Genomic DNA, 16,801 nt, shown 5'->3' with positions numbered 1-16,801 from the left:
GGGCATGTGCACACTTTGCCCCTCTGATGGCTCAGGACAGTTTGGCCCTTGCTGTTGTTAGGGCTGCCTTGACGCCTGCTCTGAAGGCAGAGTCACGGGTCCTCAGCAGCCACGCACCTCTGCTGTTATCCTTGGCTTCTGGTTGGCACGTATAGTGATGGTCTTGGACAGAGTAACATCATCAATGTACTTGCTGATGTAGCTGGTCACTGATGCTGTGTACGCCTCTAAGTTGGTAGAGTCACCATTGGTTGCAGCCCCCTGAACATGTGCCAGTCAGTGTGCTCAAAGCAGTCTTGAAGAGCAGAGATGGCTCCTGCTGGCCAGGTTTTCACCTGCTTCTGAACTGGTCTGGAGCACCTGACAAGCGGTCTGTATGCTGGGATTAGCATAACAGAGATGTGGTCTGAGTAACCGAGGTGAGAGAGGGGCTTCGCCTGGTACGCATCGGGGTTGTTTGTGTAAACAAGGTCCAACACGTTCTCACCCCTCGTTGCAAAGTCCACATACTGATGGAATTTGGAGAGCACTGACTTAAGGTTCGCGTGGTTAAAATCTCTGGCGACAATAAACAGTCCATCAGGGTGTGCGTTCTGCAATTCGCTAATAGCCCCCGTACAGTTCACAGAGCACCTCCTTAGCATTAGCGCTGGGGGGAATGTAGACACTAACTATCAGGACAGTGGTGAATTCCCGTGGTAAATAAAATGGTCTGCATCTAACAGTCACAAAATCCACTAGTGATGAGCAGTAACTAGAGACCAGCACAGAGTTCTTGCACCATTCCGTGTTGATGTAAAGTGAGATCATTGGTTGTAGAAACAATTCAATGATGGGTCAATTGACTGCAGTTATCCCCTTTTAATCAGAAGCCTGATGGGTTTAGGGGTAGTAACTGTTCTTGAAACTGGTGGTGTGAGTTCTGAGGCTCTTGTACCTTCTACCTGATGGTAGCAGCAAGGAGAGAACATGACCTGGATGGTAGGGATCTCTGACGTAGGAGGCTGCTTTCCTATCAACGTATCATGTAAATGTGCTGAATATTTGGGAGGGCCTTACAATGATGTCCTCTACTGAATTCACTACCTTTTGTAGGATTTTCCATTCAAAGGCATTGGTAATTCTATACTAAACCATGTTGCAGCCAGTTAATATACTCTCCAATACACATCTATAGAATGTTGATGAAGAACACTCCCAGTAAAGGTAATAAGTCGTGGGGATAGAGACTCCAATCATCCTCTTGATGGTTTTTATTGTACTCTGTGTGGTCTTGAAGTTTAATGCCTCGCAGCATCCGTACCACACAATGATACAGGCTGACAGGGCACTCTCGAAAGTGCTGACTCAGGTTGCTGTTCTCGTACCACACAATGATACGGGCTGACACGGCACTCTCGATAGTGCTGACTCAGGTTGCTGTTCTCGTACCACACAATGATACAGGCTGACAGGGCACTCTCGAAAGTGCGGACTCAGGTTGCTGTTCTGGCACCACACAATGATACAGGCTGACAGGGCACTCTCGAAAGTGCTGACTCAGGTTGCTGTTCTCGTACCACACAATGATACAGGCTGACAGGGCACTCTCGAAAGTGCTGACTCAGGTTGCTGTTCTCGTACCACACAATGATACAGGCTGACAGGGCACTCTCGAAAGTGCTGACTCAGGTTGCTGTTCTCGTACCACACAATGATACAGGCTGACAGGGCACTCTCGAAAGTGCTGACTCAGGTTGCTGTTCTCGTACCACACAATGATACAGGCTGACAGGGCACTCTCGAAAGTGCTGACTCAGGTTGTTGTTCTCGTACCACACAATGATACAGGCTGACAGGGCACTCTCGATAGTGCTGACTCAGGTTGCTGTTCTCGTACCACACAATGATACGGGCTGACACGGCACTCTCGATAGTGCTGACTCAGGTTGTTGTTCTCATACCACACAATGGTACAGGCTGACAGGGCACTCTCGAAAGTGCTGACTCAGGTTGCTGTTCTCTCACACAATGACACAGGCTGACAGGGCACTCTCGATAGTGCTGACTCAGGTTGCTGTTCTCGTACCACACAATGATACAGGCTGACGGGGCACTCTCGATAGTGCTGACTCTGGTTGCTGTTCTCGCACCACACAATGATACGGGCTGACACGGCACTCTCGATAGCGCTGACTCAGGTTGCTGTTCTCTCACACAATGATACAGGCTGACAAGGCACTCTCGATAGTGCTGACTCAGGTTACTGTTCTCTCACACAATGATACAGGCTGACAGGGCACTCTCGATAGTGCTGACTCAGGTTGCTGTTCTCTCACTCAATGATACAGGCTGACAGGGCACTTTCGATAGTGCTGACTCAGGTTGCTGTTCTCTCACACAATGATACAGGCTGACAGGGCACTCTCGATAGTGCTGACTCAGGTTGCTGTTCTCTCACTCAATGATACAGGCTGACAGGGCACTTTCGATAGTGCTGACTCAGGTTGCTGTTCTCTCACTCAATGATACAGGCTGACAGGGCACTCTCAATAGTGCTGACTCAGGTTGCTGTTCTCTCACTCAATGATACAGGCTGACAGGGCACTCTCAATAGTGCTGACTCAGGTTGCTGTTCTCGTACCACACAATGATACAGGCTGACAGGGCACTCTCGATAGTGCTGACTCAGGTTGTTGTTCTCGTACCACACAATGATACAGGCTGACAGGGCACTCTCGATAGTGCTGACTCAGGTTGTTGTTCTCGTACCACACAATGATACAGGCTGACAGGGCACTCTCGAAAGTGCTGACTCAGGTTGCTGTTCTCTCACACAATGACACAGGCTGACAGGGCACTCTCGATAGTGCTGACTCAGGTTGCTGTTCTCTCACACAATGATACAGGCTGACAGAGCACTCTCGATAGTGCTGACTCAGGTTGCTGTTCTCGTACCACACAATGATACAGGCTGACAGGGCACTCTCGAAAGTGCTGACTCAGGTTGCTGTTCTCTCACACAATGACACAGGCTGACAGGGCACTCTGATAGTGCTGACTCAGGTTGCTGTTCTCGTACCACACAATGATACAGGCTGACAGGGCACTCTCGATAGTGCTGGCTCAGGTTGCTGTTCTCGTACCACACAGTGATACAGGCTGACAGGGCACTCTCGATAGTGCTGACTCAGGTTGCTGTTCTCGTACCACACAATGATACAGGCTGACAGGGCACTCTCGATAGTGCTGACTCAGGTTGCTGTTCTGGCACCACACAATGATACAGGCTGACAGGGCACTCTCGATAGTGCTGTCTCAGGTTGTTGTTCTCTCACACAATGATACAGGCTGACAGGGCACTCTCGATAGTGATGACTCAGGTTGCTGTTCTGGCACCACACAGTGATACAGGCTGACAGGGCACTCTCGATAGTGCTGACTCAGGTTGTTGTTCTCTCACACAATGATACAGGCTGACAGGGCACTCTCGATAGTGCTGACTCAGGTTGCTGTTCTCGTACCACACAATGATACAGGCTGACAGGGCACTCTCGATAGTGCTGACTCAGGTTGCTGTTCTCGTACCACACAATGATACGGGCTGACACGGCACTCTCGATAGCGCTGACTCAGGTTGCTGTTCTCTCACACAATGATACAGGCTGACAAGGCACTCTCGATAGTGCTGACTCAGGTTGCTGTTCTCTCACACAATGATACAGGCTGACAGGGCACTCTCGATAGTGCTGACTCAGGTTGCTGTTCTCTCACTCAATGATACAGGCTGACAGGGCACTTTCGATAGTGCTGACTCAGGTTGCTGTTCTCTCACTCAATGATACAGGCTGACAGGGCACTCTCAATAGTGCTGACTCAGGTTGCTGTTCTCTCACACAATGACACAGGCTGACAGGGCACTCTCGAAAGTGCTGACTCAGGTTGCTGTTCTCTCACACAATGACACAGGCTGACAGGGCACTCTGATAGTGCTGACTCAGGTTGCTGTTCTCGTACCACACAATGATACAGGCTGACAGGGCACTCTCGATAGTGCTGACTCATGTTGCTGTTCTCTCACACAATGATACAGGCTGACAGGGCATTCTCGATAGTGCTGACTCAGGATGCTGTTCTCTCACACAATGATACAGGCTGACAAGGCACTCTCGATAGTGCGGACTCAGGTTGCTGTTCTCGTATCACACAATGATACAGGCTGACAGGGCACTCTCGATAGTGCTGACTCAGGTTGCTGTTCTCTCACACAATGATACAGGCTGACAGGGCACTCTCGATAGTGCTGACTCAGGTTGCTGTTCTCTCACTCAATGATACAGGCTGACAGGGCACTTTCGATAGTGCTGACTCAGGTTGCTGTTCTCTCACTCAATGATACAGGCTGACAGGGCACTCTCAATAGTGCTGACTCAGGTTGCTGTTCTCTCACTCAATGATACAGGCTGACAGGGCACTCTCGATAGTGCTGACTCAGGTTGCTGTTCTCTCACTCAATGATACAGGCTGACAGGGAACTCTCGATAGTGCTGACTCAGGTTGTTGTTCTCGTACCACACAATGTTACAGGCTGACAGGGCACTCTCAATAGTGCTGACTCAGGTTGCTGTTCTCGTACCACACAATGATACAGGCTGACAGGGCACTCTCGATAGTGCTGACTCAGGTTGTTGTTCTCGTACCACACAATGATACAGGCTGACAGGGCACTCTCGATAGTGCTGACTCAGGTTGTTGTTCTCGTACCACACAATGATACAGGCTGACAGGGCACTCTCGAAAGTGCTGACTCAGGTTGCTGTTCTCTCACACAATGACACAGGCTGACAGGGCACTCTCGATAGTGCTGACTCAGGTTGCTGTTCTCTCACACAATGATACAGGCTGACAGAGCACTCTCGATAGTGCTGACTCAGGTTGCTGTTCTCGTACCACACAATGATACAGGCTGACAGGGCACTCTCGAAAGTGCTGACTCAGGTTGCTGTTCTCTCACACAATGACACAGGCTGACAGGGCACTCTGATAGTGCTGACTCAGGTTGCTGTTCTCGTACCACACAATGATACAGGCTGACAGGGCACTCTCGATAGTGCTGACTCATGTTGCTGTTCTCTCACACAATGATACAGGCTGACAGGGCATTCTCGATAGTGCTGACTCAGGTTGCTGTTCTCGTACCACACAATGATACAGGCTGACAGGGCACTCTCGATAGTGCTGACTCAGGTTGCTGTTCTCTCACACAATGATACAGGCTGACAAGGCACTCTCGATAGTGCGGACTCAGGTTGCTGTTCTCGTATCACACAATGATACAGGCTGACAGGGCACTCTCGATAGTGCTGACTCAGGTTGCTGTTCTCGTACCACACAATGATACAGGCTGACAGGGCACTCTCGATAGTGCTGACTCAGGTTGCTGTTCTCTCACACAATGATACAGGCTGACAGGGCACTCTCGATAGTGCTGTCTCAGGTTGTTGTTCTCTCACACAATGATACAGGCTGACAGGGCACTCTCGAGTGTGATGACTCAGGTTGCTGTTCTGGCACCACACAGTGATACAGGCTGACAGGGCACTCTCGATAGTGCTGACTCAGGTTGTTGTTCTCTCACACAATGATACAGGCTGACAGGGCACTCTCGAAAGTGCTGACTCAGGTTGCTGTTCTCGTACCACACAATGATACAGGCTGACAGGGCACTCTCGAAAGTGCTGACTCAGGTTGCTGTTCTCGTACCACACAATGATACAGGCTGACAGGGCACTCTCGAAAGTGCTGACTCAGGTTGTTGTTCTCGTACCACACAATGATACAGGCTGACAGGGCACTCTCGATAGTGCTGACTCAGGTTGCTGTTCTCGTACCACACAATGATAAAGGCTGACAGGGCACTCTCGATAGTGCTGACTCAGGTTGTTGTTCTCTCACACAATGATACAGGCTGACAGGGCACTCTCGATAGTGCTGACTCAGGTTGCTGTTCTCGTACCACACAATGATACAGGCTGACAGGGCACTCTCGATAGTGCTGACTCAGGTTGCTGTTCTCGTACCACACAATGATACAGGCTGACAGGGCACTCTCGATAGTGCTGACTCAGGTTGCTGTTCTCTCACACAATGATACGGGCTGACAGGGCACTCTCGATAGTGCTGACTCAGGTTGCTGTTCTCGTACCACACAATGATACAGGCTGACAGGGCACTCTCGATAGTGCTGACTCAGGTTGCTGTTCTCTCACACAATGATACAGGCTGACAGGGCACTCTCGATAGTGCTGATTCAGGTTGCTGTTCTCGCACCATTTGTCAAGCCTCTCCACCTCCTCTCTGGATGCCGACTCATCATTGTTGCCGATGAGGCCTGCTGCAGTATCATCAGCGAACTTGATGATGCGGTTTGAGTTGAATCTGGCAGTGCAGTCGTGGCTCAGCAGTGTGAACAGCAGCGGACTGAGCACGCAGCCCTGGGACACCAGTGCTCAGTGTGGTGGAGCTTGAGATGTTGCTGCCAACTCGGACTGACTGAGTTCTTTCCATCAATAAGTCCAAGATCCAGTTACAGAGATGGGTATTGATCCCAAAGAGGACAGTTTGCCCCCCAGCCTCTGCGGGCTAATCATGTTAGATATCAGGCTGAAGTCTATGAACAACATCCTGACATTTGAGGCATCCTTTTCTAGGTGGGACAGGATAGAGTGGGGGGTTGAGGCAATGGCATCATCAGTGGATCAGTTTAAGCAGTAGGCAAACTGGAAAGGGTCCAGTGTAGCTGGAAGTTGGGATTTTATATGATCCATTACTAGCTGCGCAAAGCACTGTATGATTGTTGAAGTCCGTACCACTGGGAGGTAATCAGTTTGGCCAGTTACTGTCACTCTCTTGGGCACCAGAATGATGGTGGCTGCCTTGAAGCCTGTAGGGATAGTGGGCTGTTTCAAGAAGGTATTAAAGGTGTCTGTAAAGACCTTTAGCTGGGCGCACAGTCCTTCAGCTCCTGACCAGGTATCAAGTGTATAGCTACGTTCCCGACAAGGTCTCAGTATATAGCTATATTCCTGTTAGAAAATGTCACCTTTCTGGCCTATCTTGAAACATGTTCTATGCCAGGAATTCCACCTTCTGCACCATTGAAAACTAACTAGTTTTCTTTCCCAGTTATAATGAAGGGTCATGGATCTGAAACATTTTTCTTTCCACAGGTGCTCCCTGACCTGCTGAGAATTTACAGAAATTTTCTTTTGCAATTTTGAATGAATTCCATTATATGTGAGCCTAATAATTATATCTAATGGAGTGGAGTACTTTAAATTGAAGTAACTGAGTGATAGAGTGAGGGAGTTGGACTTTCTTCACGGAGATACAATCAATTACTCTGGGCAGTTGAAGTGCTTTTCTGAGTAAGAATTCAATGAACTAAGGAAGGATTATTAGGGTAAAATAAGGGGAAGGAGGTCAGAAAACCAAAATATTCCAATTGAAAGCCATTCAGATTAAGCAAAGGAGTTGATGGGTATGTCTGGATCTTAATTAGATTGGTAATCAAAGAAGTGTTGCAGACAAATAGTTAACAAAGAGATTAAACAGTTTTTCCCAGAACTACTTTTATAAGCAGGTTCATGAAAAGTAAATTGCCATGCTATTAACATAAAAGGTGAATTCATCTTTAATGGCTGATTACATTCTTCATTGGAAGCCAATTGACTCTTACACAGGCCATTAGGCATATTCCAGACTGGACCAAACCGAAGGGTTGAAAATTTCTGTCATAGGCAAAAGCAGTTGTGCCATTGCTAGAATCCGAGCACTTGAATAACATAAGCTTAAAAAAGCTACACCAGTGGCAGAAGTGACTGGGATGCATAAGAGTAGCACAGACTGTGATGCCACGTTTTTAAGCCATGATTTAGAATGCTGAACTCAGGATGCAAATACTGAAACACGTCCTTGTGCCACACTGTAAAAGTTCAACCAAATATAATTGAGATCGACACTTTAATTTTAGCTCTATAGAATTAGAGTATGTGATGGTTGTAGGATGCTGGAGCATGTGATAAACTCACTTCCTGATGTCTGAAAGATTTGATTTTATCCACGCAGTTCAACAGGATTCACTCCTTGATTGAAGGCTGGGTCTGAGAGCCACAGTAAGATCTGTTCCCAGCTATAAGTTTCAGGGAAGGGAATTCCAAATGGAGGAGGCAAAAGAGGTGCTATGTTTACTTAAAAGGTCAGAGAGAGTATGAGAAATCAAGTGCTGTAAGAAAATAATGTGATTAAATCTACATAGAGTCAGACAACAGAGAAACAGGCCATTCTGCCCATTTAGGCCATGCTGAACTATTTAAGCTGCCTGCTCCCATTGACCTGCACTGGAACCATAGCCCTTCATACCTCTCCCATCCACGTACTTATCCAAGCTTCTCTTAAATTTTGAATTGGAGCTTGCATGCAACACTTGTGCTGGGAGCTCATTTCCTGCTCTCAAGACATGTCAGAGAGAAGAAGTTTCTCCTCATGTTCTCTTCAAACTTTTCACCTTTCACCCTTAACCCATGACCTCTAGTTGAAGTCTCACCCAACCACAGTGGAAAAAACACAAAGTACACTGCAGATGCTGTGGTCAAATGAAGACGTACAAACAAGCTGGATGAACTCAGCAGGTTGGGCAGCATCCGTTGAAATGAGCAGTCAATGTTTTGGGCCGAGACCCTTCTTCAGTCCTGACGAAGGGTCTTGGCCCGAAACATTGACTGCTCATTTCAACAGATGCTGCCCGATCTGCTAAGTTCATCCAGCTTGTTTGTACGTCTCGCAGTGGAAAAAAGCCTGCTTGCATTTACCCTATCTATACCCTTCATAATTTTGTATAGCTCTATCAACTCTCCTCTCAATCTTCTACAAATAAAGTCCTAACCTATTTAATCTTTCCATATAACTCAGATCTCCAGACTGACAACATCCTCATAAATTTTCTCTGTACTCTTTGAACCTTATTTACATCTTTCCTGTAGGTGGATGACCAAAACTGCACATAATACTCAAAATTAGACCTCACCAACATCTTACACAACTTCAACATAACATCTGATCTCCTGTACTCGATACTTTGATTTATAAAGACAATGTGCCAAAAGCTCTCTTTATGACCCTATCTATCTGTAGCGTGTTCCAGATCCCTTTATTCAACCATATCCCTCAGTATCCGACCGTTCACTGTGTAAAGCTTACCCTGGCTGGTCCTTCTGAAGTGTAAGATCTCACACTTGTCTGAATTAAATTTCATCTGCCATTTTTAAGTCAATTTTTCCAGCTGGTTCAGATCCCACTGTAAGCCATGATGGCCCTCCTCACTGTGCACCACACCCCCACATATTCATGATCCAGTTAACCACAATATCATCTAGATTGTTAATATAGATTACAAACAATAATGGACCCAGCACTGATCCCTGCAGCATTCCACTAGTCACAGGCCTCCAGTCAGAGAGGTAACCACTTACGATAACTCTCTGGCTTCTCCCACAAAACCAATTTCTAATCCAATTTACTACCTCATCTTTAATGTTGAGCGAGTGAACCTTCATGACCAGACTTCCACGTGAGCCTTGTATTAAGGAGATGGGAGACCTTGACAAATGCCTTGCTGAAGTCCATGTAGACAGCATCCACTGCCTTGCTTTCAACTACTTTCCTGGTAACATTCCAGAGCTTTGAAGGAGGTGCCTACAGAGGTAGTGAATGCTCTGATGTTTATTTTCTAAGATTCCATATATTCTAGAATTGTTCCTGTAGGTTAGAAGACAGAAACAGTGATTCTATTATTTAATAAAGGAGGGAGGGAAAAAGCAATGACTATAGATCTGTTTGCCCATTATAGGTAGTAGGGAACATTTTGGAAACTATAATTGCAGTCATAACAGAACAGCTGAGAATGAGTAGTAAGTCTGGATCTGTGAAAGGGGAAGTAAATTTCACTTATTTTCTGGAGTTCTTTGAGGATGTGAGTAGTAGGAAAAATAAAGGGAAGCAGTGAAAATGATATATTTGGATTTTTAGAGGGCTTTCAATAAGATCTCACACAGGTGCTTAATCCGCAATATCAGAGCAGAAGGAATTGACGGCATTATACTGACATCAATTGACAGTTGGGTATTGTATAGAAAGCAAAAGTGAGAATAAATGGATCTTTCTCAGGCTGGCAGAATGCAGGATTAACTGCAGGAATTGCTGATGAGCCCCAGCTGTTAAAAATCTATATTGACAACTAAGGCAAAGGGAATCGTAGGTGGTGATTAGGAAGGAGGTTACAAAGTATCTTCAAGGAAATATAGAGAAACTTAATAAGTAGTAAAGAACATGATAGAGAAACATAACATTTTCCACTTTAGTGCATGAAACAGAAAATTCGAGAATTTTTTAAATGATGAGAAATTGTTGAAACGTTGATTGCTTAAATGTTGAAGTTCAGAGGGACCTAGGTATGTTTACAGGCATCACTTAAAGCCAACACCCAGCTGTAGCGAGCATTCAGAAAAAACACATGGTTCATTGGCCTTTGTTATGAGTGGATTTGACGACAGGATTATATTGTAGTTTTATTGGGACTTGGTGATACTACATCATGAGTATTTTGTACAGTTTTGCTCTGCATTACTGTGAAAAGATACATGCTTTATATAGGAATGCAATGAAGATTCACCAGATTGAGTCTGGGATAGTGGATTTGCTGCATGATAAGAGATTGAATAGACTAAGGTACATTCTGTAGAGTAGAAAACAGACTACCATTTTATTTCTTCTTCAAAGTGCATGAACACCCACTTCCTAACACTGTATTCTATCTGGCATTTGTTTGGCCATTCTCCTAATCCATCTAAGTCCTTCTGTAGCCTTGCTACTTCCTCAAAACTACCTGCCCATCACCCACTCTGCATCATCCATAAACTTTGCAACAGAGCCATCAATTCCATCATTCAAGTCAATGACATATAATATAAAAAGAAGTGGTCCCAACACAGACCCCTGTGGAACACCACTAGTCACCAGCAACCAACCAGAAAAGACTCCCTTTATTCCCACTCTTGGCCTCTTGCCACCAGTCAATGCTTTATCCATGCTAGAATCTTTCCTGTAATACCATGGGCTTTTAACTTGTTAAGCAGCCTCATATGTGACACCTTGACAAAGGCCTTCTGGAAATCCAAGTAAACAACATCAAACAATTCTCCTTTGTCATACTCCTTTGACAATACTCCTTTGGGTATACTTAAAGCAGAAGGTTCTTGATTAGTAAGGGTGTCAAAGGTTATGGGGAGAAGGCTGGAAAATGGGGTTGAAAGAGATAATAAATCAGTCATGATTGTATAGTAAAGCAAACTCGATGGGCCCAATGGCCTAATTCTGCTCCTATGTCTTTTGGTCTTTTCAGGTGTTCCATCTTGATCAGCCCTGATTTAGTCAAGTCAAGGTTATTGTCATACAGAAGTATGGTGGGTTACAGGTACAGTGAGAAACTTAAAAGCATGTAGGAACAGTCTATGCATAGAATATAAATTATGCAACACAGTAGAGAGAGAGAGAGAGAGAGGAAGAGAGAGAGAAAGTGTAAGATCAAGATCTTACAGCAAAAGTCAAAGACTTAGTTGCTGGAAGAGGTGACACTTTGCAGGCAGAAGTCAGTAGAACACTTTTATCAATTCACCTATTTTGCTTCATTTCGTGCTTAAACACAGGAGCAGGTGTCACCTTGGTTTGGTATGCAGGCAATATATAATACCTTAAAAAATAATGGGGTAAAGTATGCTGCACTGTCAGATGTTATTCGCTGATTTTGCACTATTGAGTCTGACTGATTGGAGAGGTTCTCTTTTGATTGCACAGAGGGCAGTCCACCAGTACTGAGACTTACTCGGATATCCATGTGATGTTTGGGTAAACAAGTAAACAGGCAGAACAAAGCTTGTTTTGACAGTTATGGGTGTGGGTCCTACTAATAGCTGGTTGCAGAATGGTTGTCTTGAATCTGAATTGCCGAAGGAGATAGGGGAAGCTTGCCTCTGTGAAGGGCAAGTGTGGTACGCCTGTCACTGAGTCGACACAGAGAGATCAGTCAGCTTGGAGTATTTTAAACTAAAAGCTACTTGGATGAAAGTAGCTCATGTGTGCATAGCTCTCTGTAAGAGTGGACAGGTCCGCTGAGAGGATGGGGTCTATACTGGGCAGGAAGATAACTCCAGAGAAATTGGAGCAACAACAACCCCAATGTATGGCCAAAATCAATGGCAAGGTACCCTGCATTCTGTGCCACTGAATATCTGATAATTGTACTGTCAATGTATTACAGGCTTGTAAAAACTGTAGCTGGGCCGTATCTGATCTTGTAGGCAAGCTCTTTTATAAGTTACTCTGTGGGTTTCTTTCCTAGTTTTATTTATTCTTATTCTGTTTATTTGTGACAAGAGATGAAATGATATATTTCCTGCTCCTTTTGGCTATATCTGTGTTGCTTTCCAGGGTCAGTGATATTTTGTAATTAGAAGAAAAGAGGTGGACAATAAAATTCCTCATTCTAAAGACTGCCCACTAATGATACGTGCTGGTGCAGTATATGAAACAAAAAACTATTCCAATTCTGGTTAAGATTTCTTTCAGAGAAATACGTAAATATTGGCAGTGACTTCTGATGCTGATAGTCAGTACTTTCAGAATGTAGGAATATGGCATTGTGGAACTGTCAGAATGTGGAATTGGGGGACTGTGGAATAGTGAAACTGGGGGTTTGATCTTAAAAAATATTGTTCAGTGTGTGGCATGGCTAGGGCAGCCAGAATCTTTTCCCAGGGTAGAAGTGTCAAATACTTGAGTTTATGCATTAAGGGGGGAGGGAGAAGTTTAAAGGAGATGTATGGGGCAAGGCTTTATTTACACAGAGAGTGGTAGGTGCCTGGAACAGGATAATAGTGTAGTGGTGAAAGTAGATGCAATAGTGGCATTTAAAGATGTTTTTAGTTAGACACATTAATATGAAAGGAATGGAGGGATAAGGATCATGAACAAGCAGAGGTAATCAGCTTTTAATTGGTCACGTTCAGCACAAATATTGCAGACTGAAGGTCCTGTGCTGTATTGTTCTATATTCTATCAGTTCCATTGAATTGACAGCCAGTGACAAATGAGAAATCTAGGATGGATCACGCTGGAGCCTCACTGGTGTAACTACAAGGTCGATGGCTGTGTGAATAGCAGATTTCTTGAAGTTGTCGTGCTACAGGATACCTCCTTGTGGGGAAAGAGGGACTGGGTGACCACAAATAAGATGTAACTGCACCTCTACTTTCCTAGAATATTCAGCATGGAAGTATGGAGACACCAATGCACAGAAACAAAAAAGGCTACAGAATAACTGCATAAGGCCATAAGATATAGGAGCAGAATTAGGCCATTTAGCCCATCGAAAATGCTCCGCCAGTCCATCATAGCTGATCCAAATTTCCTCTCAGCCCCAAACTCTTTGCTCTCCCCAAAACTCTTCATTCCCTGACCAACCAAGAATCTATCAACCTCTGCCTTAAATGTACATAAAGACTTGGCCTCCACAGCTGCCTGTGGCAAAGAATTCCACAGATTCACCACTCTCTGGCTAAAGCAATTCCTTCTCATCTCTGTTCTAGTAGGACCACCCCTCTGTTCTGAGGCTGTTTCCTTGGGTCTCATGTGTATCAACATTTTAAATGGACGAACTTAGTTGTCCCAATATGGATGACAATAAGTTAAGGGAGGTTACATAATCAATAAATTCTATTCACTTTTTTTTCTCTGGATATCAATTGAACCCTTTTTCATGGATATCAAATGTACTTGAATTTAAAACTTTCACTAGAGGTATACTCAAAAGTTCATTTCCGTTCTTGAGGGGTCTCAAGAATTTTGCACTGCTGCTCTCTAAATTAATAAAATGCTTGCTTCTGAGAGGGATTTGCTTTTATTATTTCAGAACCAGAATCAGGTTTATTATCCTGACATATATCATGGCAGTTTTGTTTTGTGGCAGCACTACAGTCCAAGACATTAAAAAAAATTACTCTAAGTTACAATAAAAAAACAAATAAACTGTGCTAAAGAAGAATAGTGAGGTAGTGTCAACTGTGGAGGGGAGGATACTGTTCCTAAAACAATGTGCATCTTCAGGTTCCTGTATCTTCCTTCTGATGGTAGTTATAAGAAGAGGACATGCCCCAAATGGTGCTAGTCCTTAATGAGGTTCCTGCTTCCTGAGACAAAGCGTTTTGAAGGTGTCCTCGATGGTGAGGAGTCGTGGGTACATGATGGAGCTGGTGTGTCTGCAACACTTTGCACTCTCTTTCCATCCTGTGCGTTGGAGTCTTCATACCATTTATTACAAATAATGTTTTATGCTTGTTGATATTTTCTTTATTTTCTGTTACTTATTATACATTGAGAGAAATATTGCAAGATGAATGATATCTCAACTTATGTAACAACAGTTTTCAAGGATAAAATGGAGATTATAGCTTTTGTTGAGGACCATTTAGACGTGATTTTAGTATGAACTTGGTTGTGTAACTTATGGTGATAAGAGAAGGTACATGGCTGATAAACATGAATATAAAGAATCTGAATCAGAATGAGCTTCAATATCTCTGGCATATGTCATGAAAGTTTTTGTTTTGTGGCAGCAGTACTTTGCAATACATACATCCTATATCTAATGGCAAGGGGAAGAAGCTGTTTCTGAAACATTGACTGTGTGTCTTCAGGTTTCTGCTCTTCCTGCTTGATGGTAGCAGTGAGGAGAGGGCATGTCCTGGGTGTCTGGGGTCCTTAATGATGGATGCTGCCTTTTTGAGGCACCAGCTGTTGAAGGTGTCCTGGATGCTGGGGAGGCTAGTGCCCATGACATAGCTGGCTTTGTTTACAACTTACTGCAGCTTTTTCTGATCCTGATCCTGCATCTCCATACTAGATGGTGATGCAACCAGTTAGAATGTTCTCCTCAGTACATCTGTAGAAATCTGCGCGTGTCTTTGGTGGCATACCAATTCTCCTCAAATGAAATATAACCAGTGTCGTACCTTCTTTGTAAATACATCAATATTTTGGGCCCAGGATAGATCCCCAGAGATGTTGACACCAGGAACTTTTAACTGCTCATTTTTTCCACTGCTGATCCTTCAATGTCATCTGGTGTGTGTCCCATCAACTTACCCTTCCTGAAGTTCACAATCAATTTTTTGGTCTTACTGGCATTGAGTGCAAGGTTGTTGCTGTGAGACCACTCAACCAACTGCTCTATCTTGCTCAGATGCCTCCTGGTCACCATCTGAAATACTGCCATCCCTGGTGTCTTTGGCAAATTTGTAGATCATAGTTATGGGTGTAGAGAGAGTAGAACAATGGGCAAAGTACACATTCTCGAGATATGCAGTGTGGAGGAGATCTTATCTCCTATCCATACAGACTGTTGTCTCCCAGCGAGGAAGTTAAGGATCCAGTTGCAGAGGGAGGTACAAAAGCCCAGGTTTTGAAGCTTGTTGATTAGTACTGAAGGTATGATCGTGTTGAACACTGAGCTGTAATCAATAAACAGCAGCCTAACATAGGTATGAATGTTGTCTGTGATACACGGCTTGAAGCTAAACACAAATATTATTTCAGGTAACTTGTATCATAGAGGAATTTGAAGAAACAAAGTAACTTTTATTGAATATAATTGTATAACGGTGCTGATAATTTGCATTAGTTCAACAAAGTTAAAAATGTTTTGTTGATGACTTTCGATTGTTCTCAGTGTCTGAGGCTTCTTGCTTAAGTATCCAACAATAATCAGCCAGTATTGATGGAATCCCTTTGCCCTGATACCGTTTCTCCATTACCACAATGTTGGACCTTTCACCATGCTTTCACTGACAGCGACAATATTTGCAAGGAAGAAGTGTAAATGAGAATGCAGAAAATGAATCCTCAGTGATTTGTTGTGCTCCATGGTTGAAGCATGTTGTCAACCAGCTGCTTTGCAGTTGCCAAGCAATAACAATATCCTTGAATGACTTCCATGCAATTTTCTCCAGTCCTACTAGAAGTTCTGTGAGTTGCCTGTTATTGATGACCTGTTTAATTTGTGTTCGAACAAAATTAGTCATAGCATTGGTTATTGTGACTTGAATTATGAATTGAAATAACAAATATAGGCAATTTAAGAAAATGGTGTGTTTAATGGAAAATTTCATGGTGATTTTAGTGATCCAAAATCCATAAGATACACCCAAAAGTATTCAAGAAACTAAATCTTTATTGTTCAGTGTAATGAATGCACTTTGAACTTTAACCTTTTGAACTTTGAAGTAAAACACAATTATTCATATTTTTATTTCTGGTTTCATTGAAAGGTTTTGAACATATACAGTTACTTTTTATTGCCTCCTTTACTAGGCAAATCTTAAAAAGTTTATGGAGTATATCCAGTACCATCATGTTGAGAAGATTGGGAAAATGTTAGAAAAAGGATTGGATCCAAACTTCCATGATCCCGACAGTGGAGGTGAGTCAATTCCATTGTCCCTGCATTGAGGCAGGTGACATCAATTTCTGCATATATTTATCAATTGAAAGACAATGAAATTCTAGTCTGAACATAGAGATTGAGTGAAGTTTCTAAAATGTCAGACTTTTAGCATGTAAAGATTCATACAGCATTAAGCATGTAATTTTTCCCCTAAACTTTATTTCATTCACCATTTAACCATTTTCTCATTGATTCTGCTTCTTTCATTGT

At 43.9% G+C, this 16,801-nt stretch overlaps 1 protein-coding gene across 3 annotated transcripts in view; it reads left to right on the top strand.

Annotated features, from left to right (window-relative positions):
- shank3a (SH3 and multiple ankyrin repeat domains 3a) overlaps positions 1-16,801 on the top strand; it is a 1,154,364-nt gene that overhangs the window by 489,552 nt on the left and 648,011 nt on the right. For all 3 annotated transcript variants that reach the window (XM_073066894.1, XM_073066893.1, XM_073066892.1), the window contains exon 6: positions 16,459-16,567. In XM_073066894.1, the coding sequence (XP_072922995.1) occupies positions 16,459-16,567 (109 nt within the window). The remainder of the gene's footprint in view (positions 1-16,458; positions 16,568-16,801) is intronic.

This window comes from Hemitrygon akajei, chromosome 14 (genome assembly GCF_048418815.1).
Source record: "Hemitrygon akajei chromosome 14, sHemAka1.3, whole genome shotgun sequence".
Classification (NCBI taxonomy): Eukaryota; Metazoa; Chordata; class Chondrichthyes; order Myliobatiformes; family Dasyatidae; genus Hemitrygon; species Hemitrygon akajei.
Note: the sequence above shows the minus strand (reverse complement) of the source record. Positions and strands in the feature narration are given on the sequence as shown.